The sequence below is a fragment of the Somniosus microcephalus genome, chromosome 11, assembly GCF_052327205.1.
Source record: "Somniosus microcephalus isolate GS21.2 chromosome 11, FLI_Smic_1.0, whole genome shotgun sequence".
Lineage (NCBI taxonomy): Eukaryota > Metazoa > Chordata > Chondrichthyes > Squaliformes > Somniosidae > Somniosus > Somniosus microcephalus.
Window position 1 is genome coordinate 31,860,733 of NC_140997.1, and position 24,348 is coordinate 31,885,080.

The 24,348-nt window shown below is 42.4% G+C and overlaps 1 protein-coding gene across 4 annotated transcripts in view; it reads right to left on the reverse strand.

The window, feature by feature from the left end:
• Positions 1 to 736: 736 nt before the first annotated feature.
• LOC147110451 (lipopolysaccharide-induced tumor necrosis factor-alpha factor-like) overlaps positions 737 to 24,348 on the reverse strand; it is a 52,994-nt gene continuing 29,382 nt past the window's right edge. For all 4 annotated transcript variants that reach the window (XM_086000438.1, XM_086000436.1, XM_086000435.1 and 1 more), the window contains exons 2-4: positions 14,741 to 14,924; positions 13,470 to 13,623; positions 737 to 3,284 (exon numbers count right to left, since the gene is read on the reverse strand). In XM_086000438.1, coding sequence (XP_085856564.1) covers positions 3,176 to 3,284; positions 13,470 to 13,623; positions 14,741 to 14,909 — 432 coding nt within the window. In that variant the 5' untranslated portion in view covers positions 14,910 to 14,924 and the 3' untranslated portion in view covers positions 737 to 3,175. The remainder of the gene's footprint in view (positions 3,285 to 13,469; positions 13,624 to 14,740; positions 14,925 to 24,348) is intronic.

Below are 24,348 nucleotides of genomic sequence, written 5' to 3' on the forward strand. Positions count from 1 at the left end.
GGTCTCTGTCCGGTTGCCAGAAAAGTGTCACGATTCATTTATCCTGTGCCACCTTTATTCCAACTAGGCTGTCTGGTCACACTGGCTACTGGGTGATATGGGATATCTCCTCCAGACATGGCTCATGTCTCCTGTTAGAAACTTGGGCACACTCTCCTGGCACTGCACCTTGACACTCCTACGGCTCTGCATGGAGAGCGGAGTGCAGGAGTGCTCTGGAAGCTATGTCAATGCTTTTGCAGCAAGGTTCCTATCCTATTTTATAGCCATCTGAATTTCTGGACCATTTGGGGATGGGTGGCTATGGCAACCATCCGAGCTGGCGTGGCAGTAGTATGAACTGCAATAGAAGCTGTCAGAGTGGTCAGCAGAGGCTTCATCATGGTGGATGCCACTGCCGAGCAGGCCGCATGCTCCACGTCGGATAAACAGTCTCCACGAAGCCACGGCACAAGTTGGAACTGGTCTCCATGTGTGGAGACATGGCATGCAAGCTCACCGGCAGGCTGCCCAGTGCACCTATTATTTCCTGGTGTATGCCCATCAGCCTTCTTCGGTAGACCAGGCCCTCAAACTCAGCATCCGAATCCTCTGCAGCAGGAAAGCTGGCACTTGTGGTGTCCCATCAGCCTGCACGAGCTCCTGCACGCTTGTGGCCGGTGATAAATACCACAGTCCAATATCTCTAAGTGGCAGGGTCCGTTGTGAAGGAGGAATAGAGGCGACAGAGTTGAACTTCTGGTACTGGCTATTTTGCATTTATTTAGTAAACAAAAGTCTAATTACACAGAAAGAAAAACAATAAATATGGCCAGAATGGTCCATTTCGTATAACAGCGCCATCCTTCCCTTACAGAAATTTCTGTAAAATACAGACATAAAATGTAAAAAAAAAAAAACTGCTCAATGACGATCTTTGCAACCCTGTAAAATGTTTAGAGATGGAACCTGCAAGTCACAACTTCATATACATAAAATATATTTTTATTGCCAATAAGATGGTTACAAAAACTCTCTTTGGTATTGTTTAAAGCATATCTGGTCAGCTGACTGATTAGAACGGGTTACATTCAAATAAGAGATTTTTTTTTTTCCAGTACTATTTTAGATTAGTGCTAAAAGTGTAGATATACAAAAGTTTTAAATTAGAATGATTCCATTTGAAAGTTTACCAAAATATACATTAACAGCAATACAAGCTTAAAACAGGTTAAAGCAGATCAAAGTGGTCAAAATCCAGTTTGCACAGGTAATACTGCCACTTTCACCAGTAACTGGTAGACTGAAGGGTCGGCATTACTTTGAGCTGTTTCAGGCATGCATAAAGAATCAAACTCAGGCCATTACGAGCACAAGCATGGGGTACCCTATGTTTCTTAGCCCAACAAACTGCCCGTTTACCGCCCCCATGTGTGTACTTGTATGGAGCATATACAATTCCAGGGAGTACCCCCTGCTGAGGCTTATCCAAGAGTTTATATATAATTATGCTCGTCGTCATCAGCTTATTCACCAAAAAGTTAAGGGGGAGGGGGGTGGGGGGAGGATAGATTTAGACTATCCCTCTCAGGATCAGACCGCCGCCCAAATTTACTTTCATTTGAAGTTGATGAGAAGCAAAACGGGCAGCTGCTCTGATCCCATCAGTTTTCCGCCAGGCAGGTTTGGATAAAATTAAGAATTTATTCCAATGACTCCAAAATGCTTCCCTGCCTTTCCAAGAGGTACAGCTAGTGCTACTAGTTTTTTTCCTTCTTCCCCCCCCCCCCCCAAATATTTGGGAACATCGAAAACAGATAAGCAAAATGTATATTGGGAAAAAAAAAGGTCGGCAGGCTTCTCTTGCCACTTGCCTTTAGTCTACAGCCTCCACTTTATTCTGAAACAGTGTAGATTCGTCACCTACTTTATACTAGAGTGTGAATTTATTCATGTGAATGGTGAACTTTAGTTTGACCAATAGAATCTTATTGCTGCCTCACGTTCTACTGCGATCGATATACTGGCATGAAAGTTATTGATATTTGCACTCACTTTCCATAACAAAGAACATCACTGCAGCAAGTTTGCCATTAACACAAAGACTTAACGATTGCTGTACACCCGTCTAGCTGGCCCCTATAATTTGAATGGACAGAGCACTGGTTTGATTAATGTTTGGCTCTTTTGGAGTTTTGCCTCTCCCTTCTACTTTTGTAGTGGTATGCCATCACAGGAAATCAAACTTTCATCAGAATCCATTTCCTGTTCAGTGTTTAAGACAGACTGAGATTCTCCACATTTAATATAGCGGATCTTGATGGCATATCCTTCCGGTGAACTTCCTAATTTCTCAATTTAATTTCCCATTAGGAAGCACAACCTTTTTTGTAGTACTATGTTTATGAAGACTAAGGAAGTTAAAAGGAGTGATATATCCCAAGATTAGAAATGCAGTACAAGTCTTTTCAACCCTCTGGGCAGTAGCATTAAGTGGGTATTTTTTGTGCTAACATGCTCTGCAATTCAATAGCTTTCACCTCACTGAGAGAAAGTGCAGAAACAGGCAGCCACACGAGCCGTGTGTCAGATTTCAGGCCAGTTTGCAGGCGATCACGTTAAGCGATAGTGAGGGACCGTTCTACATTTAAAGTAGGTTTTTATTTAGCAGATTGTTGCCGTTAGAATCGCAATGGTAATGATTCTACCATCAAAATTACTGGTTAGAACACACACCATTCCTTACAGAAGTATTACATACTGGAGAAATACAAATTCTTGTCGGACTATTCTCAGAGAATTCATGTGATTTTCAAAAATTTGCATCAGAAATCAAAGCTATAAACTAGTTGCCAAAATCTACTTAAAAATATAAACCAAGTGAGAAAATTACCTGATGAAAAAAAATTGCCATTTTTCCTCCCATAATTAAATCACTGCTAATGAAATTTGCAGGACCACAGATCTTCCATTAGCAGATTAAATTAAGATAGGCAGCAGCCAGTCTCCCACTCTGAGAAATAAACGTTACTTCATGTGCTCCAATACCTAGCTGTTAACATTCTAGAAGTGAAAGTGTAAATTTTCATTTGAGAAATACAAAATCATCAGATTCTACAAGAAAAACACCCCCGTCTTGCTGCACTATCAAAATTGGATGATTCACAGAAGCACAGCTGGATCTTGAGGTGACGTTTTACAGGCGCTTGCAGCTGCTGATGTGCGCTCTACAATTTGGACAACTGTGTTCCACATCCTGAAGACCATCAACACAAAATGGGATCAGGCAGCAGCCAAACAGACACCTGGTAAAAGCAGAAATATCAAACAATTAGAGCGCAACCAAGAAATAAGATTTTGTAGGACAAGCAGCTTATGAAAAAGGTGACACTATGGAAAGAGAGACCAGATCAAAGTAGCATAACTGTAGGGAGAAAATAAAAATATACAGTCCAGTCACTTGGGCAAAACTGTGCAATATGTAAACGTGGCCACAGACAGTGAGCTAGGAGGTGTACAAAAGCATATTTAACCTCAGCACTAACTTCCTAATGAAGCAGCATTTACTTTCACATGCATCTTTTCACAATGTTACTTTTGTTATAGATTAGAAGTTGCAACACGGAAACGGCCCAACTAGTCCAGGTCACGTGTTTACCCTCCACACGAGTAAATAGTTTGCATCACATTTACCCGCCCGGTTCCCATATCCTTTAATCCCCTTTCTTTTCATCCACCTATCCAATCTAATTTTGAATATTCATTGCATTTGTTCAAAGTGCATATGATCCACATTGTAACAGATTGCTGGAAGCATAGGAAGAGCCAAATGGAGATTGCCAAGTCCGTCAATCAAGCTCACTTCTCAGTTCCAAACTATTCTAGAGGACATTTGTTTTCAAAAACTAATTGTGCGTGATCATGGAAGCTTTTGATTGAAATGCTTAGCTCAGTTGGTAGCACTCCATCACTTATGAGAAGGTTGTGGGTTCATGCCTCACTCCAGGATTTGAGCACATAATCTAGGCTGACACGCCAGTACAGTACTGAGCAAGTGCTGTACTACTGAATGTGCTATTGTTCAGATGATACAATAAACAGATGCTTGCTCAAGCAGACATAAAATATCCCATGGTTTATTCAGAAAAGAGCAGCATTCTCAGTGTCCTAATCAATATACACCCCTCAAACAAAGCTCATCTCACCAGTTGGAACTTGGTGCACATAAAATTGGCTGCCACATTTGCCTGCATGAAAGGCATATTTAAATGCATGTTTTCTATCACATTCACCTACAAAGTAGTGACTACACTCAAAAAATAACTTACAGTATGTAAAGAGCTTTGGGATTTCTTCCTGGAGTATCTCGGGATGTGGGCAACACTGGCAAGGCCACATTGATTGCCCATCATTAACGGCCCTGAGGTGGGTGGTGACAGGCCTTCTATAACTGTTACAATCCTTGTGGTGTTGGTGCACCCAAAATGGTGTTGGGCAAGGAATTCCAAGTTTTTGATGCAGTGACAGTAAAGGGACAGCGATATATGGCCAAGTCAAGATGGTGCGTGACTTGAGATTTTAGCAGCTGAAGCCGGCTGGGCCAATAACACTGCCCTGAGGAGCTCCAGCACCAATGTCCTGGGCTGCAATGATTGGCCTCCGACAACTGAAGCCATTTTCCTGTGCATCAGGCACGACTCCAGCCACTACTTTCACTTCAAACTGACGGTAGACCTCAAATCAGTGCACTTACAGAAGCAAAGGAAAGCTTGAACCATCTGTCTAGCATATGACGCAGCTCATATGTATATCCTGCTCTATTAGCATTATTAATGCACAAGCTAACCCTTAGTTAAAAATAGTTTATTAATGGGTTGCTTGTTCCGCAAAGCCGCTTCTACAAAGTTGAGTTGGAGGGGAGAAACTTAACTGCTTCTGGCCTGTTTAATTTGTCAAGTGGCTAAGAAACCACTACTGTTACACAAAAACACCTCAATCACCATCAAATCCAATCAGATAACATTTATTAATGAAGGTTTTCAGAGTCAATAGCAAACAGGAACTTGAACAGATTATTTATACCAGCAGCAATTTTTTTTTTTTTTTAAACTGCGCTATTATTTTCAGTAATTCATAGGCTGTATATTTTGGAAAACTAACAATTTTTAGTTGACTAAACCAAGTGATAAAAACTTAATACACAAAAATTAAAAAGGTGCTATAAATTTAGCCCACAACTCCTCTCTCTTCCTCCTTCCCTTCCAGAAGCCCAATTTAACTCATGTTGAGATTCTGTACAAGAGCCAAGGGAAAACAAACGGCTTGCCCACCATTACAAAACAGCTCACTCCTGAAGAAAAAAAAAAGTTACCACAGAAAATATCGTGACATTATAAGAGTGCTCTGCTGTGTGCAGGTACACAGTTTATACAGCAGTTTGTATTCCAGATATTTTCAGGCCTTTTTAAGCGGAAACAAAATGTTGTGCAACATCTCCCATATGGCCTACATTTACAAACAAGCCAAAGAAATGCACTACTCAGGAAGATCATGAGGAAAGCATACCGAGTAGGAGGCAGAGAAGCCTAATTAATTTGCAATAGCACAAGTCGGCTTCAAGTATGTATGGTTTGTGTATTGATGCTGTGGATGTCACCTGTGGTTTGCGTATTGTGCTCCGACATCTCGTCTTCACGGGAGCCGAAACCGGCAGAGGAAGAGAGAGGCCTTAAAACTCCACCAGGATTTTTCCTGGTATCCAGCCATAACTTTTCAGCTGATCATGCCATTTTGCTGATTTCCACCTGGAGACCACCCCACCCCCTCCAGAATCTCAGGGCCAGATTTGTATTCATCACATCTCGCAAACATAACAAGCTTCACATACAATGAATTACATCTGAAGTGCAGACACTTATGGATGGTATGCACAGAGCTCCAGTTTCAGATAACTAATTCCCGACAAGAGCACACGAGATGGCTGGAGCTTTTGCTGTAAACATTAAAACATAGAAGATAGGAGCAGGAGTAGGCCATTTGGCCCCTCGCGCCTGCTCCGCCATTTAATGAGATCATGGCTGATCATCCAAATTCAGTACCCTGTCCCTGCTTTCTCCCCATATCCCTTGATCCCTTTAACCTTAAGACATATATCTAACTCCTTCTTGAATATATTTAATGAATTGGCCTCCACTGCCTTCTGTGGTAGAGAATTCCACAGGTTCACCACTCTCTGGGTGAAGAAATTCCTCCTCATCTCTGTTCTAAATGGCTTACCCCTTATCTTTAGACTGTGACCCCTGATTCTGGACTCCCCGACCATCGGGAACATCCTTCCTGCATTTAGACTGTCTAGTCCTGTTAGAATTTTATAAGTTTCAATGAGATCCCCTCTCATTCTTCTAAACTCCAGCGAGTATAAGCCCAATCGTCCCAATCTCTCCTCATACGTCATTTCTGCCATCCCAGGTATCAGTCTGGTGAATCTTCACTGCACTCCCTCTATGGCAAGAGTCCTAGTGCGAGCAAGCACTGAGTGCGAGTCATCAAAGATTGCTCTGAGTTTGGGTAAGTGTGAGAGTTCTTTAATTGTTATTTCTCTTTAAATCATTCTTGATAAGATTACTTAAACAGTTTAAGTAAAGGGGAAAAGTTAAATATTTGGGATTCTGTTGGTTTAAGAGTAAAACAAGGTTACACTGCAGTAGGAGTAAATTGGCACAGCAGGCAGTGGAAATCAGTTTTCTAACCAATCAGCAGGGGTGACTCATTTGGCTGTAAACAAACAAACAGTATAAAAAGACCAGTCCTAGTGCGAGCAAGCACTGACTGCGAGTCATCAAAGAGTGCTCCGAGTTTGGGTAAGTGAGAGTTAGGGTAAGTGGGGTGTTCGGTGCCCTTTTCAAACTTTAACTCTGTGGGTTGTAGTTAATAAGGCCTTTCTGGTGCAGAGTGACTGTTGGTAAACCATTTAACTGGTGTAACTAGAGGGATTGATTTAATTTAAATCCAATTACTTAAAGGGGATACTAGCATCTAAAATCGGGCAGAGGGTGTCCATAACTAACAATAAAAAATGTAATTAATTACATAGAATGGAGCAGGTGATGTGTTACTGTTGTGAGATGTGGGAGCCGGTGAACCCCATTGAGGCTCACGGTGATTACGTCTGTGACAAGTGTCTGCTGCTACAGGAATTCCAGCTCCATGTTGATGAGCTGGAGTCTGAGCTTCAGACACTGCGACACATCAGGGAGGGGGAGAAGTACCTGGACTCTGTGTATCAGGAGGTGGTCACACCTATGAAGTTAATTAATTCAGATGTAGCCCATGGTCAGGGACAGGACGGTGTGACTACGAGTAAGGCAGGTACGGGGATCCAGGAGGTAGAGCTGGAGCAGCCGCAGCCCTTGCTCTTGTCAAACAGGTTTGAGGTTCTTACTCCCTGTGGGGACAGGAGCAGGGACTGCAGGGAGGATGAGCAACCTGGCCACAGCACCGTGGAACGGGGGGGCATTCAAGAGGGGGGAGTAAATAGAAATGTTGCAGTGGTAGGGGATAGTATTATTAGGGGGATAGATAGAGTTCTCTGCAGCCGAGAGCGAGAGTCCCGAAGGCTGTGTTGCCTACCCGGTGCCAGGGTTAAGGACATCTCCTCTGGGCTGGAAAAAAACTTGCAGTGGGAGGGGGTGGATCCAGTTGTCGTGGTCCATGTTGGTACAAACGACATAGATAGGACTAGGAAGCCGGTTCTGTTAAAGGAGTATGAGCAGCTAGGGGTCAAATTAAAAAACAGAACCTCAAGGGTAATAATCTCTGGATTATTACCTGAGCCACGAGCAAATTTGGCTAGGACAAATAAAATTAGAGAGTTAAATGCGTGGCTCAAAGACTGGTGTGGGAGAAATGGGTTTTGCTTCCTGGGACACTGGTACCAGTACTGGGGCAGGAGGGAGCTGTTCCACTGGGACGGGCTTCACTTGGCCAGTGCTGGGACTAGAGTCCTGGCGGATCATATAACTAGGGCTGTAGAGAGGGCTTTAAACTAACTAGTGGGGGGGGAGGTTCCTAGAGAGCAAATAATAAAAATGACAACAGAGAAGGTCATAGACCTAGGTAGCAGTGGGGGAATTAAAAACCAGAGCGTGTCAGAAAGGGGCAGAAGGTATGGAGTAAAAGGTAAAGTAATAAAAAGGGCAAAAGCAGGAACTAAGTGTCACAAAGCATATTTGAAAGTTCTTTATCTGAATGCACGTAGCATTCGTAACAAAATAGACGAGCTAATAGCACAAATAACTACATATGGGTATGATCTTGTGGCCATTTAGAAACATGGCTGCAGGGTGACAATGCCTGGGAATTAAACATACCAGGTTATTTAACGATCAGGAAGGACAGGCAGGAAGGAAGGGGAGGTGGGGTGGCTATGTTAATAAAGGAAGGAATCACTGTAATACAGAGAAATGATATTGGGTCAAAAGATCAGGATAATGAAACAGTTTGGGTGGAGGTAAGGAATAATAAGGGGAAAAAAACACTAGTGGGCGTAGTCTATAGGCCTCCGAACAGTGGCAACTCTGTTGGACGGAGTATCAATCAGGAAATAGTTGAGGCTTGTAATAAGGGAACATCTATAATTATGGGGGATTTTAACTATCATATTAATTGGACAAATCAAATTGGGCAGGGCTGCCTTGAGGATGAGTTCATTGAGTGTATTAGGGATGGGTTTCTTGAGCAGTATGTAACTGAACCGACCAGGGGGAAAGCAACCTTAGATCTGGTCCTGTGTAACGAGACAGGATTAATTAAAAATGTCCTAGTAAAGGATCCCCTTGAAATGAGTGACCATAACATGGTTGAATTCCATATTCAATTAGAGGGTGAGAAGGTTGGATCTCAAACAAGCGTGCTAAGCTTGAATAAAGGAGACTATGAAGGTATGAGAGCGGAATTGAGTAGAGTGGATTGGGAAAATAGATTAAAGGGTAAGATGATACATGATCAGTGGTGTACATTTAAGGAGTTATTTTACAACTTCCAAAAAATATATATTCCACTGAGAAGAAAAGGGTGTAAAAGAAAAGACAGCCATCCGTGGCTAAGCAAAGAAATTAAGGATAGTATTCCACTAAAAACAAGGGCATATAAGGTAGCCAAATCTAGTGGGAGGATAGAGGATTGGGGAAACTTTAAAAGACAGCAAAAAATAACAAAAAGATTAATTAAGAAAGGGAAGATAGATTATGAAAGTAAATTAGCAAAAAATATAAAAACAGATAGTAAGAGTTTTTATAGTTATATAAAAAGAAAAAGGGTGGCTAAAGTAAATGTTGGTCCCTTAGAGGATGAGACCGGGAAATTAATGGTGGGAAATATGGAGATGGCAAAAACACTGAATGAATATTTTGTATCAGTCTTTACAGTAGAAGACACTAAGAATATCCCAACACTGGACAAGCAGGGGGCTATAGGGCGGGGAGGAGCTAAACACGATCAAAATCACTAAGGAAGTGGTACTCGGTAAAATAATGGGACTCAAGGCGAATAAATCACCTGGACCTGATGGCTTACATCCTAGGGTCTTGAGGGAAGTGGCGGTAGGGGTTGTGGATGCATTGGTAATAATTTTCCAAAACTCCCTGGACTCGGCAAAGGTCCCGGCAGACTGGAAAACTGCTAATGTAACACCCTTATTTAAAAAGGGCAGTAGACAGAAGGCTGGAAACTATAGACCGGTTAGCCTAACATCTGTGGTAGGTAAAATTTTGGAGTCCATTATTAAGGAGACAGTAACAGGACATTTGGATAATCATAATGTAATAAGACAAAGTCAGCATGGTTTTATGAAGGGGAAGTCATGTTTGACAAATTTGCTGGAGTTCTTTGAGGAAGTAACATATAGGGTGGATAAAGTGGAACCAGTGGACGTAGTGTATTTAGACTTCCAAAAGGCATTTGACAAGGTGCCACACAAAAGATTATTGCTTAAGATAAAAAATCACAGGATTGGGGGTAATATTCTGGCATGGATAGAGGATTGGCTATCTAACAGAAGGCAGAGAGTTGAGATAAATGGTTCATTCTCAGACTGGCAATCAGTAACTAGTGGTGTTCCGCAGGGGTCAGTGCTGGGTCCCCAACTCTTTACAATCTATATTAACGATTTGGAGGAGGGGACCGAGTGTAACATATCAAAGTTTGCAGATGATACTAAGATGGGAGGGGAAGTAGTGAGTGAGGAGGACATAAAAAACCTGCAAGGGGACATCGACAGGCTAAGTAAGTGGGCAGAGATTTGGCAGATGGAATACAATACTGGAAAGTGTGAGGTTATGCACTTTGGCAGGAAAAATCATAGAGCAAGTTATTATCTTAAATGGCAAGAAACTGGAAAGTACTGAAGTACAAAGGGATCTGGGGGTCCTGGTGCACGAAACTCAAAAGGTTAGTATGCAGGTGCAGCAAGTGATTAAGGCGGCCAATGGAATGTTGGCTTTCATTGCTAGGGGGATAGAATATAAAAATAGGGAGGTATTGCTTCAGTTGTACAAGGTATTGGTGAGGCCGCACCTGGAATACTGCATACAGTTTTGGTGTCCATACTTAAGAAAAGACATACTTGCTCTCGAGTCAGTACAAAGGTTCACTCGGTTAATCCCGGGGATGAGGGGATGGACATATGAGAAGAGGTTGAGTAGATTGGGACTCTACTCATTGGAGTTCAGAAGAATGAATGAGAGGCGATCTTATTGAAACATATAAGATTGTGAAGGGGTTGGATCGGGTGGATACGGGGAGGATGTTCCCAATGATGGGTGAAACTAGAACTAGGGGGATAGTCTTAGAATAAGGGGCTGCTCTTTCAAAACTGAGATGAGGAGGAACTACTTCACTCAGAGGGTGGCAGGTCCATGGAATATGCTGCCCCAAAAAGCTGTAGAAGCTACATCATTACATAAATTTAAAACAGAAATAGACAGTTTCCTAGAAGTAAAAGGAATTAAGGGTTACGGGGAGCAGGCAGGAATTTGGACATGAGTCTAGGTTCGGATCGGACATGGCCCTGTGGGTAGCGAAGCGGGCCCAGGGGCCGTGTAGCCTGATCCTGCTCCTATTTCGTGTGTCTAATTCTGTTAGATTCAGGAGATGGTTCTGTGATTGTAGATTGGCGGTTAGGATCAGATCAGCCATGATCTTATTGAATGGCGGAGCAGGCTCGAGGGGCCGATTGGCCTACTCCTGCTCCTATTTCTTATGTTCTTATGTAACATCCTTCCTCAGATAAGGACATCCTTCCTCAGATAAGGTTCCACAGGAAATTTAAGGATGCTAGTGGATCAACTTGACAGTATGATCGCACTGGATATAGTATAACTTCAATCCTGTCAAAGTCCACATGCTGCAAGACCACCAGCTGGAGGGACAAGGACTCTCTTAATTCTGGCTTCAGTGTGTTTGGGAGTCAAATAAAAAAAGGTAAAAAACTGAAAATAAATCGGAAACACAGAGAATCCTGGAAACACAAGCAGCCTGGTTACCATCTGTGGACAGAACATTTTGGGCCAGGCCCTTACTCAGGACAGAGAAGCGAGAAAAAAAAGCAAACTTTTTAATATAAATCAGAAATAAAAATGTGAAGGAAGGGATAAACAAATACTCCAAGCACAGAGAGGGAAATTACTGAGCTGAATGACCTGTAATCCATTTACCACCTCCCACATTCCGTAACACCACTTCTGCAGGAGATTGTTAGTTGAGGTTACATTAAATAAGCTTAGTCAGGCAATAAAATAAAAAGCATTAAAGAAACTGATGATATTAAAAGAAACAATGTGAATAGCTAAAGCAGGAAGAGGACCATCAAGAAAAAGAGAGAAAATAGGAGGAAAAAAACAGATCAGGTATGTAGTTAACAGAGAAAATACTGGCAAAAAATGGGTCTTCCAGTCCAAAAGAGCAAAGTAAAAAACAGGTAACTATAGGGGCACAGACAACCACTCCCTTCCCTCACCAGCACTGTGGCCGTGTTTTTGTAGGCTATGTTGAATATTTTGTTCTGATCCTACTGATCCCTCCCCGAGCTCCTCTTCCCTTACATTGGTGACCGTGTTAGTCCTGCTTCCTGCTCTCGCTCTGATCTCAAGTGTCATTAATTATGCTTCCAATTCTTATCTATTCCTCATGGTCACAAGTTTCATCCCTGACACGTACCTTCCTGGACTTTCTTCTCTGTCCATCTATCTCTGGCGACGGGTTTGCCACACACACCTATTACACGTTCACTGACGTCCACAATCACCTTCTTCACACGTAGTGTCCAGTAAGGACTCCACCCGTTTCTGCCAGTTGTTCTGTCTCCATTGCTTCTATTCATTACTTTACCATCCACACCAAAACACTGTGATTTTTCTTCAGCCAAGGATTACCATCTACAGTGACAGGATCCTTGACCGCCTCGGACCCCTTCCTGCGCCTCTGCCGCCACCACCCCCGCAATCTCCTTTCATAACAGAACCTCTCTTGTCCTGAACCTTCTACCCTACTAGCCTTCACATTCACCAGATCACATTCCACCATTTACATTATCCAAACACCAGAAACATCTTCCGATCCCCTCCCCGCTTTCTAGGACGGTTTCCTCTGTGAAATCCTGGTTCACTCTTCCAGTGCCCCAACCGCTAGCTGCTCTGCCCCTTCCCATGCAAGCTTAGAAGAAGCAATACCTGTCCATTCACCACCTCCCACATCCCAAACACCACTTCTGTGAGATAAAGCAATTTACATGTAGTTACTCTAATCTAGCATACTGTATGCGCTGCCTTGGATATTTCCTCTACACCGAGGATGTCTTGGGTGGAGATATTTTATCAAACACAGTGCTGGCGGGAGGGCCTGTCTCACTGCTGCCTGCTACTTTTCCCCTCTCCGGGACTGGCAGACCCACTGTTTTGTCAGCATTTTGTTAATTTTAACCTGATCAGCAGGCTGTATTTTCAATTTCTCCCAGTGTCTCTTTTTTCCTTAGCTGTTCACTTTTTTTGGGGGTATGATTTCTTTAATACTTTTTTTCTAATGCTGGACATGAATGATCATCTAACAATTTCCTGCTTGGTCATTCAACCCATTAGCTCTGTGCTTGAAGTATCTGTTTCCCCCTTTCAATTATCAATTCTGCAAATGGTCCCAACCTAAAACAATAACCCATTTGTTTTCTCCACAGATGCTGACTGACTTGCTATTGTGTTGCTAGCATTTTCTATTTGGAAGTCAGATTGCCTCCTAATTTATACTGCTACTCATGTCAATGTCCACTGACACTACTTTGCATTAATGCAAAACGTACTTAAATTACAGAGCAAGATAACAAAGATTTGTTTCAACCAATGCATATCTCTCATACATACATATCTGGCAGCGTACATTTAAAAAGGAATTGCTACTTTCACGCTGAACATTCAGAGAAGTTAATAGTTATTTGGATAACCTACCCAAGAAGGCAGAGACCTCCACAGCTAAGCCATGTCAGCGCTCCTGGTGAGTGATTAATACGGGTTATAATGACCTGGTTACAGGACGGACAGGTAGTCTGGACTGGCTGGAAGCTGAAGTTTTGAGCAGGCTGCATATAAACAGTGTGCAATACTGGAGGGAAGAAAAAAAGCTTCTGTAAGCACATCCTGCATAGCAAGAGCAAAATATTCAGTAAATCTGTCCTATTCAAACTATTTACGATTTGGCATCGAATTATTAAAGTTCAAATATTCCTATCCCCATTTTTACTTTCCTCCCCTGAAGGTGCCTCCATGGGTAAATTGTGTTCTGCGTACGTGCCGAGTCCATATCACCAAACATTGGAGAGAAGGGGCACGTGGGGGGGAACCCGAGGCAGCAGCTTGCATGGTCAACTGTAGTGTGCTCAGTTGAACAGAAGTGTGTATATGTACAAATGCTCCCGAGTTGCAGAAGATCAATAAAAGCCGTTAACAGCAAGCTTGAAAAGCCAAAAATGGCATTCAGGAACAGATCAGAAGTTCAGGCTTGAGGTTCTGTTAACAACGAGTGCTTTTGGAAACTCACGTCACAAGCACGTGCCCAGACAAGTATAATCATTTCAATAAATCTTGAGTTAGTGAGTAAATGCATTGCCTAATGTTGTACTAAGCCACAGACCAGGAAAGCTCCATGTTCAACTCTTACTCAGCTGAATTAACGGATCTCAGCTGCAGTAGGGATGCACCAATTTGTCAGAAAACCCCGAGCTAAGGAAGAGAAGGAAAATAGCTAGGGTTCCCACTTTTCATCAGTACCCAGTAACCTGTGCTGGAAAATGCAACAAGTGAGCACAGGATCAGCTCGGCCGTGAGGCTCCCTCTATATCTGAATAGCCTGCTGGCACTAATGTTAAAGACCTGTATGAATGGTCAGCACACGTCAGTGCATTTTGAAGAGGAAGGGAGAAAATTGGAATGACTAGGTTACCAGTTTCTTTTTGCACTCCCCAAGGGCACAAACCTAATTTTGGGCATGAATGAAAACCATCATTCCTAATCTTTCTTAAATCACGCAGCACTTCTAACTTAGAGTGACCCTTCTATCAGCAGGCTACAATATGGAAACAGTGCCCCCATTCCATGATTAGTAGATATTTAAACCCTTTTAATTAGATTCCCATCCAGTAACCAACACTTGAGTAACTGTTTTGGTCATGTGTCAAAAGTTCACTTTAATGCTTTCCAAGGGATGCTACTGACAGACTTACCTACAGGAGGGTTAGCAGGCTGGATTGGATACTGAGGAACTGGCATCCCAGGATTTCCCATGACAGGCCCTGCAGGATAAGGCAGATGTCCAGCATTCCCTTGATAGTTTGGAGGTTGCATTGCATCAGCATAGGCAGGGGGTGCACCAGGAGCAACTTTCGAATCCATTGGGTCAGATATCGGCTGAAATTCAAGAGACTATGTAAGAAATTTTGCTCAACTCTTCCCAAGTATCAAATCTAATGCCAGCTTAGAAAATCTTGCGTATAGTTTTGTTCCAGGCAATAACCTAGAACAAAATTATGCTGCAGAATTTGCTGATATCTTTGCTCTGCCTTCATGCTGTTCCTCTAAGTTACACATTGGAAATTAAAGCATTCTGTACTCCATATGCATAGCTAAAAAATGTTTTCCAAAAAACAGGTATTGCAAATCCTAAACCAACAGTCAGTCAGTTACAATGAAGGCCAAATGTCTAATTAAATTAGCATTATAAATCCACAAGCAACAGGTTTACTACTGAACTAGTCTTTGGTTTGGAATGTTACATTTGTCCTATATCAGTCAGTCAGTCATTCTCTACTATGTCCACAGCCAATATTCGAAGAGCAGGAGCATTCTCCCCAGTGGCCTGGCCAATATTTATCCCTCAACCATCAAAAACAGATGATCTGAGCTCACATTGCTGTTTGTGGGGCCTTGCTGTGCACAAATTGGCTGCTGCGTTTCCTACATTAGAACAGTGACTACACTTCAAAAAGTACTTCATTGGGTGCACAGCGCTTTGGGACATCCAGAGGTCGTGAAAGGCAATATAAAAATGGAGCTGATTATACTATCCGATTAAAAAGCAATAGTTATCCGATGACTATTTCCCCTAAAATGTTAATAGAAAGGAACATTACCAAATGGTAAATCACAAGGGATCCTAGGGTACTTAAGGAAGTGGCCCTAGAAATAGTAGATGCATTGCTGATCATCTTCCAACATTCGATGGAATCTGGAATGGTACCCATGGATTGGAGGGTAGCTAATGTTACCCCACTATTCAAAAAAGGTAGTAGAGAGAAAATGGGGAATTACAGACCGGTAAGCCTGACATCGGTAGTGGGGAAAATGCTAGAGTCCATAATAAAAGATGTAATAGCCATTGGAAAACCATAGCACTTGGAAAACAGTGACAGGATCGGACAAAGTCAACATGGATTTACAAAAGGTAAATCATGCTTGACTAATCTACTGGAATTTTTTGAGGATGTAACTGGCAAAATAGATAAGGGAGAACCAGTGGATGTGGTGTATTTGGACTTTCAGAAGGCTTTTGATAAGGTCCCACATAAGAGATTAGCGTGTAAAGTTAAGGCACATGGGATTGGGGACAAGGTATTGACTTGGATAGAGAACTGGTTGGCAGACAGAAAGCAAAGAGTTGGAATAAACGGGTCTTTTTCCAAGTGCCAGGCAGTGACTAGTGGGGTACCGCAGGGATCGGTCCTTGGACCCCAGCTATTCACAATATAGATTAATGATCTTGACAAGGGAACTAGATGTAATATCTCCAAATTTGCAGACGACACAAAGCTGGGTGGGCGTGTGTGCTGTGAGGAGGATGCTGAGAAACTCCTGTATGATTTGGACAGGTTGGGTGATTGGGCAGAAGCATGGCAAATGCAATATAACGTGGATAAATGCGAGGTTATCCACTTTGGTGGCAAAAACAGGAAGGCAGATTATCTGAATGGCAATAGATTGGGAGAAGGGGAAGTGCAAAGAGACCTGGGTGTCTTTATGCACCAGTCACTGAAGGTAAGCATGCAGGTGCAGCAGGCGCTTAAGGCGGCAAATGGTATGTTGGCCTTTGTAGCAAGAGGGTTCGAGTACAGGAACAAGGATGTCTTGCTGCAGTTATACAGGGCCTTGGTGAGACCACATCTTGAGTATTGTGTGCAGTTTTTATCACCTTATCTGAGGAAGGATGTTCTTGCCATGGAAGGAGTTCAGCGAAGATTCACCAGGCTGATACCTGGGATGGCAGGAATGACGTATGAGGAGAGATTGGGTCGATTGGGTTTGTACTCGCTGGAGTTTAGAAGAATGAGAGGGGATAATCTTATTGAATGGCGGAGCAGGCTCGAGGGGCCGATTGGCCTACTCCTGCTCCTATTTCTTATGTTCTTAACTCATTGAAACTTATAAAATTCTGACAGGGCTGGACAGACTAGATGAAGGAAGGATGTTCCTGATGGTCGGGGAGTCCAGAACCAGGGGTCACAGTCTAAGGATAAGGGGTAAGCCATTTAGGACAGAAATGTGGAGGAATTTCTTCACCCAGAGTGTGATGAACCTGTGGAATTCTCTACCACAGAAGGCAGTAGAGGCCAATTCATTAAATATATTCAAGGAGGAGTTGGATATATTTCTTAAGGTTAAAGGGATCAAGGGGTATGGGGAGAAAGCAGGGACAGGATACTGAATTTGGATGATCAGCCATGATCGCATTGAATGGCGGAGCAGGCTCATGGGGCCAAATGGCCTACTCCTGCTCCTATCTTCTATGTTTCTATGAAGGCTATTCGGTGCAAGCTCCCAAAAAGGACCCTAGTGTTACCTCCCTCACAGCATCTAATGTTTCCTAAAAAATGACAGTGTTTGCCTCCACTTCCCTACCTGGAGCATTCCATGTGTTGATTAATCTGTGAGGAACTCCCTGGAATTCAGCCTAAATTGGTTGTGTTTTTTGGGGTTTTTTTTAATTGAAAGTGTCGCCTTGTTCTACCATTACTATTCACTTTATAGACACCAGATCATTCAACTTTGGAGGGGGCGTAAAACGGACGATAACGGACCGACCGCCCATTATACACCCTCCCGAATTTCATTTCCATTGAAGTCAATGGGGTGTAGACCTGGTGCCAATCTGATAGCACCCATTTTAAGCCCCTGAAGTGTAAAGATCGGCTCAGATCTACCTTGTCCATATCATTTGCTATCTTATAATACCCTCATAAGGTCACCTCTCAATACCTCCTTTTGCAACTTTAGCAAATATAGTAAACAAATATGGGCCAAATGGCTCCATTTTGTGCTGTAAACTTCCATGATTCGATGACTGAAAACTAAAGTTGCTCCAGTCTTTTGTGGTGCTAAACTTCGAATCTTCTCTAGCTCAGAGTTTCTCCCGTATGTCTCAGTGGCCAGAACTCTAATCTATTGTTTGCTTTGTCAGTTGCTGCCTTGCAGTGGTGCCACATGTTGAACTTCTAGTAATCCCACTCCCCTGCTCTTTCCCCATAGCCCTGTCATTTTTCTCTTCAAGTATTTATCAAATTCTCATTTGAATGCAACTATTGAATCTGCTTCCACCACCCTTTCAGGCAGTGCATTCCAGATCACCACAACTCGCTGTGTAAAAAAGATGTTTCGTCATGTCACCTCTGGTTCTTTTGCCAATCACATTAAATCTGTGTCCTCTGGTTACCGACCCTTCTGCCACTGGAAATATTTTCTCCTCATCTACTCTATCAAAACCATTCATGATTTTGAACACCTATCAAATCTCCTCTTAATCTTCTCTGCTCCAAGGAGAAGAACCCCAGCTTCTCCAAATATCTGAAGTCCCTCATCCCTGGTACCATTCTACTAAATCTCCTCTCCACCCTCTCCAAGGCCTCGACATCCTTCCTAAAGTGTGGTGCCCAGAATTGAACACAAAACTCCAGCTGAGGCCTAACCCGTGTTTCCTTGCTTTTGTACTCTATTCCTCCACGAATAAAGCCAAGGATCTCATATGTCAGCCTTCTCAACTTGTTCCATCACCTTCAAAGGTTTGTGTACATACACCCCCAGGACGCTATTTCTGCACCCACTTAAAAAAAAAAAAAATTGTACCTTTTAGTTCATATTGCCTCTCCTCATTCTTCCTACCAAAATGTATCACTTCACACCTCAGGTGTTAAATTTCTACTGCCACATGCCTGCCCATTTCAATTCAAATCGCTTTATTGGCATGACAAGGTACATCTTATGTTGCCAAAGCATTGAAAAACATTCATGGTTGAACACAAAAATACAGATCTATCCATACAGTGTATAAACAGATATATCCCTGAGTGTATAAATATACATTCATATAATTTGTATATACTCTTTTCTTATATTTAGTGGTTGTCCCTCTGTTTATGGCAAGCTGTAACATAGTGTGCCGCTAAGGTTACACAATTTCTCTCTTCCCCTAGTAGGTATGGGAGTTTTTGGTCGTCATTCAAATTTCTGAATTCCGGGCATATATTTTTGTGAATTTTGGGTAGAAATTCTCCCTTATGCCCTGATATATTCTACAAGCTGTGAGGAAGTGCATTTCTGCCTCCACCACTCCCTGACTGCAGTGAGAGCATATCCTGTCCTCTCTTGGTAGCCGGGTCTGCCTGTGTCTACCTTTTTCGATCGCCAGGCTATGTTCACTAAGTCTGTACCTTGTCGAGGTTTTTCTCAGTTTGCTATCCTTTACCATGGTCAGGTAATCAGCCATGTTGTATTGTCTGTTTAGGGCCAAGTAGCAATTGAGTTTGTTTTGGGTTTTTGTTGTTTCTGCCCAATATGACAGATATGTTTCCTTTTGCTTAGTGACGATTGTGTTGGGTCGAATTCTTTGTGTTACGCTGTCACTGTCCTGGGGCTGGTTATTGTTAGTAGTGACTTCACTGAGTCCCAGGACTAGTTGACTGAAGGTATTCTTCTTTATGGTCCTCTCTTGGCATTTCAGGGCTTCATAATGATAGCAGTGGGGGTTGCTCATTTTTAGGTGTTTCCAAAATTTGGTGGCTCTTTTTTGGATAGTGATTATTAATGGATATTGGCCTAGTTCTGCCCTGCATGCATTGTTTACGGTTTTCCTTCGAGTCCGGAGGATACTTTTACAGAATTCTGCATGTAGGATCTCAATTGGGTGTTTGTCCCATTTTGCAAATTCTTGTTGTGTTAGCAGTCCCCACACCTCACTGCCATAGAGTGCAATTGGTTCAATTACTGATTTAAAAATTTTGAGCCCAATGCTAATTGGGATTTCTATTTGGATTGATTTTTTAAATGGCATAGAAAGCCCTTCTTGCTTTCTCTTTTTCATTCACAGCCAGATGAAAATTTCCCGTAGAACTGATTTTTAAGCCCAAGTATGTGTAGTTAGTGGTTTGTTCAATTTTGGTTGTTCCTAGTGTGAAATTTATTTTGGGTCCCTGATGTCTGGATCTTTGCTGGAACACAAGGACTTTGGTTTTTTGGGGATTTATTGTCAGGGCCCAGGTCTGGCAGAACGACTCCAGCAGATCCAGGTTCCGCTGTAGACCCTCCTTAGTTGGTGACAGCAGAACCAGGTCGTCTGCATAGAGGAGGAATTTAACCTTGGATTCATATAGGGTGAGGCCGGGCGCTGTAGATTGTTCAAGTAGTTTTGCCAATTCATTTATGTAAATATTAAAGAGCGTCGGTAAGATGGGCGAGCCCTGCATCACCCCCCGCCCCTGTGGGAAGTATTTTGTTTGTTTGTCTCCAATTTTAACTGCACATTTGTTGTTTGTATACATTGATTTAATTACATCATATGTTTTTCCCCCTACGCCGCTTTCGATAAGTTTCAGGAATAGACCGTCGTGCCAGATGGAATCGAAAGCCTTCTGGAAATCTATAAAGCATGCGTAGATTTTGCTTTTGTTTTGATGAACGTGTTTGTCAATTAGGGTCTGTAGGGTGAAGATATGATCTGATGTTCTATAGTTTGGCAGGAATCCAATTTGGCTTTTACTCAAGACATTGTGCTCCTCAAGGAAGTTTATAAGTCTTTTGTTTATGATACTACAGAATACCTTCCCCAGGTTACTGTTTACACAGATGCCTCGATAGTTATTTGGGTCGACTTTGTCCCCACTTTTGTATATGGGCGTTAGGAGTCCTTTGTTCCAGATATCAGGGAAGTGACCGACACTCAGAACCAAGTTGAAGAGTTTTAGGATAGCCAGTTTCATTTTATCGTCTGTGTTTAATCATCTCGCTTAGTATGCCGTCTGCACCGCAAGCTTTTCCTGGTCGCAGGTCCTTGAGTTTTTCAAATAGTTCTTTTTCTGTTATTATGGAGTCTAGCGGGTTTTGGTTATCTTTTATGGCCATTTTGAGCTTTTCCAGTTTTTTACATATTTGGTATTGCTCTAGCCTTAGTGTGTTTTTCTGGTATAATTTTTCAAAGTGCTTTTCCCATATGTCTCCATTTTGAATGGCCAATTCATCGTGTTGTTTTTTGTGTAATGTATTCCAGTTGTCCCAGAAACAATTGGAATCAATGGATTCCTCAATGGAGCGGAGTGTATTCTTAATATACTGCTCTTTTTTGGTTCTGAGTGTGTTTCTGTATTGTGTTAGTGTCTGACAATAGGTAAGGCGTAATTCCTTGTTTTCTGGCTGTCTGTGTTTTTGGTTGGATATTTTTCTAAGTTTTTTTCCTCATGTTATGGCAATCTGGGTTTCACCAATCTGTCTATGTTCTCCCAAGTCTGTTAATATCCTCCTCATTATTTACTACATTCTCAAGTTTCGTATCATCTGCAAACTTTAGAATTATGCCCTGTATACTCAAGTCCAGGTCATTAATATATATGAAAAAGAGCAGTGGTCCCAATACCAAACACTGGGGAACACCACTGTATACCTCCCTCCAGATTGAAAAACAACTGTTCACCACTATTCTCTACTTTCTGTCCCTTAGCCAATTTTGTATCCACGCTGCCACTGTCCCTTTAATCCCACAGGCTTTAATTTTCCTAACAAGTCCACTATGTGGTACTTCTTCAAACAACTTTTGAAAGTCCAGATGCACCTCAACTGCACTACCCTCATCAACCCTCTCCGTTATTTAATCAAAGAACTCGACTAAGTTAGTCAAACACGAATTACCTTTAAAAAAATCATGCTGACTTTCATTTATTAGCCCATACTTTTCCAAATGCCAATTAAATTGGTCTCAAAGTTTCCCCACCACCGAGGTTAGGCTGACTGGTCTGTACCTGCTGGGTTTAGCCCTCTCCCTTTTTTAAAAACCAGCCATGTAACGTTTGCAATCCTCCAGTCCTCTGGCACCACCCCCATATCCAAAGGAGGATTGGAAGATTGTGGCCAGAGCCTCCACAATTTCCACCCTTACTTCCCTTGGTAACCTAGGATGCATCCCATCCGGACCGGGTGACTTTTCGACTTTGAGGAGTGTCAACCTTGTAAGTACCTGCTCTTTATTCTATTCAAGATCACTACTGCCACACTGGCAGCATTCTCTTCTCTAGTGAAGATACATACAAAGTACTCATTTAGTATCTCAGCCATGCCCTCTGCCTCCACAAGAATATCTCCTTTTTAGTCCCTAATCGGCTCCACCCTTCCTTTTACTATTTATGTGTTTATAAACGACTTTTGGGTTCCCCATTATGTTAGCTGCTAATCTATTCTCATACTCTCCCTTTTTTTAAATCTCCTCTGTACTTTCTATATTCAGCTTGGATCTCCACTGTATTATGAACCTTACAATTGTCATAAGGCTCTTTTTTCTGTCTCATTTTAATATCTATATCTTTAGTCATCGAGGGAGCTCTAGCTTCGGATGCCCTCAGTTTCCCCCTCATGGGAATGTATTCGAACCATCTCCTCTTTGAAGACCTCCCATTGTTCAATTACTGTTTTGCCTACAAATGTTTTGATTCCAATCCACCTGGGCCAGATCCCTTTTCAACTCACTGAAGTTAGCCCTCCTCCAGTTAAGTATCATTACCCTTCATTGTACCCTTGCCCTTTTCCATAACTATTCTAAACAGCTAACAAAAGGTCATCAGTTATTCCATTACATGGCTACATTTGTCTCTGCGCATCAAAATGTTAGGCAAGCTAAATCAAACAGATAAACAGACACAATGTGCCAACTGTGTGGGAACATGTATAATAGGAAGTGTTAGTTAGAAACCATCAAGCAGGTGAGCAGGAGGAACCTGGGCACATATATAAAGTATGAAATGATTCATTCGATCTGCAAAACCATGGCTCAGGAGAAAGAAATTGATGTACAGCATCTGACATTTAATACATGCATAAATTATCCCCTGCCCCAAAGTGACAGGATAGCAATAAGGCTTTAATAAGGAGATACGTGTAGCATAAACAATCCACAAGGACTCTGTAGTTTTCAAATAGAAGAAGAAGAAGAAGGAGGTCTTTAAAAGGCAACATTGGTCTGAATAAAAAGAAAATACTGGAAAGACAGCAGGCCAGGCAGCGTGTGTGGAGAACACAGATATGGAACGTTAGTAACCTGAAATGTTAACCCATCTGTTCGTTCCACACACGCCGACTCACCTGCTGGCCGTTTCCAGCTTTGTTTTTATTCAAATCAACATGGCCTTTTAAGGCCCTCATATTGTTCTTTTAAACAGGAACTCCGATCGCAGCCCTGCCTTCGATCTAGTTTCTTTTCTTTCCAGTTTTGAAGGGTTCGACCCGAAACGTCAACTCAAATTTCTCTCCACGGATGTTGCCCGACCTGCTGAGTTTTTCCAGCATTTTCTGTTGTTATTTCGGATTTCCAACATCTGCAGTATTTTGCTATCCTGCAAACTTGGCATCTGGTTCCATAGGCCAACGGCAGACTCGTAGCCATGGCTCTGTGGTAGCACTCTTGCCTCGGAGTCAGAATATTATGGGTTCAAGGCCCACTCCAGAGACTTGATCACAACATCTAGGCTGACATTCCATGGCAGTACGGAGGGAGCGTCGCATGGTTTGAGGCGCCATCTTTTGAATGAGACAATAAACCAAAGCCCCGTCTGCCCCCTCAAGTGGACACAAAAGATCCCATGGCACTATTTTGAAGTTCTCTCCAATGTCCTGGCCAATATTTGTCCCTCAACCAACAGTGAAAAACAAATTATCTGGCCATTATCACAGTGCTATTTGTGGGACCTTGCTGTGCTCAAATTGGCTGTTGTGCTTCCTTGCTAGAGAGTGACTATAGGTGCTGTAAAAATGCAAGTCTTTCTTTCTTTAGACCCAGTCTTACCTACGCCTGAGAATATAGAATGCAAAAATAAGGTAACAACTTGCTCCGCATGGCCAAGGACCCTGCCAACCTAAAATGGAGGACCCTGTTAGCCTAAAATGGTGGTGCAATGTCGACATCGCTGAGTCACTTGCATATTGTGAGAGATGATCATGTTAATTCAAGAAACTGAAGGCAGCAGGAAGTAAAATGCTAATATGGCTGGCACCCACGATGTCACACCTTGCTGGTGGAACAATGTAGGGTGGAGTGCAAAGGGTATACTGACAATAGGCGATCCGAAAACACATTACCATGCATTACCATAATGATTAGGTGATCGTGAAACCATTACCTGCATATTTTCTATATTATAAACCAGTGAACTGTGACTTCTTTATTTCAAACTGCCAGGCCAGGACATCACTTTAAACTGTGTACGTGCCTCGCTCGGGATTGGTGTAGAATGTACGATGTGTTAATGTCTTTTCAAAAGTAAAGTATAATAATGTGACCCACTGTATGAAAGATTGCTTGCTCTGGTGG